We start from the raw sequence: 1062 nt of genomic DNA on the forward strand, positions 1-1062 counted from the left end.
CGTTTGATTTAGCAGCCGAACCACCCAGACCAGGATATTTGGTATCGGTTAGTTCAAAGTATAAAAAATTCATAAAAGAAAAAGTAAACGTTATAACAAAAATGACGGAGCCTTACGTGCCTTTTTGGAAAATTCGAATACCCAATATGGTTCTTAGTTTTTCCGTGGTTTTATTATTAGTATGTATTCAGTTACTTGAATTTAAAAAAACAAAAAAATGAAATGCATGAATAAAACAAAAATTTATTATTAAAAAAAAAAAAAAAATTTTAGGTTAGACCTGCAGTTGGAGCTGTTTTTGCTGTCGTGTTTTACAGAATGTCTGCATTATCTGCTTTTTCATTGATCAAACCCCCCGATGAACAAAATTCCTACACTTATACGGTTATTGTTATTCCAGCTACGGCTGCTGTTGTTAATTTAATTTGCGTTACTGTACTTAATTACGTGAGTCATTTTTTTTTTTTTTTTATTTTAAATTTCCTCGATTACAAGCAAAATTGAAAATGGCGAATATTAATTTTTTTTTCCCCTTCAAGGTATATGATCGATTGGCTGTTTATCTTACCGAGCTTGAACTTTTGAGAACGCAAACGGAATTCGAAGATAGTCTCACATTGAAAATTTATTTATTTCACTTTGACGAAAAAATAATAATGAAAAATAATCACACTTGTAAATAATTTGTAATTTTTAGTTAAGATTGTAATAATCGAATTATTTTTAACGTTTCAGGTATCAAGAACCTTGTTGGTACTCTTTTAGAATAACGTAGCAAAACATCCAATTATTTTTTTCAAAGGAGTTACGAACGAGTGAGGTCCTATTGAACTTGGCAAACCTTATAAGTTAGGCCTAAAAGATTCTAGGTACGTTTTCTAGGATTCTTGGTACGTTGTCCAAGGGAAAACGGTGGAAAATGCATTAAGCAGCATTTAATTCAGAAGAAATTACAAAGAAAAGGGTAAACATAATAATAAGGAGGCAATAAACGTTGTCTCTATCTTTCAAATACAAACAACAACAGGAAGTTTATTAAATAGAGGAAAATTCAAAACCATT

The 1062-nt window shown here is 30.4% G+C and overlaps 1 protein-coding gene across 1 annotated transcript; it reads left to right on the plus strand.

Annotated features, from left to right (window-relative positions):
• Positions 1–101: 101 nt before the first annotated feature.
• Positions 102–683, plus strand: Phum_PHUM391970 (uncharacterized protein; the record flags this gene model as incomplete). The annotated part of the gene is made up of 3 exons (XM_002428536.1): positions 102–190; positions 279–447; positions 540–683. The coding sequence occupies 3 exons, from the start codon at positions 102–104 to the stop codon at positions 681–683; spliced, it is 402 nt and encodes a 133-aa protein (XP_002428581.1).
• Between the last annotated feature and the right edge of the window lie 379 nt (positions 684–1062).

Source organism: Pediculus humanus, genomic scaffold (assembly GCF_000006295.1).
Source record: "Pediculus humanus corporis 1103172107876 genomic scaffold, whole genome shotgun sequence".
Taxonomy (NCBI): Eukaryota; Metazoa; Arthropoda; class Insecta; order Psocodea; family Pediculidae; genus Pediculus; species Pediculus humanus.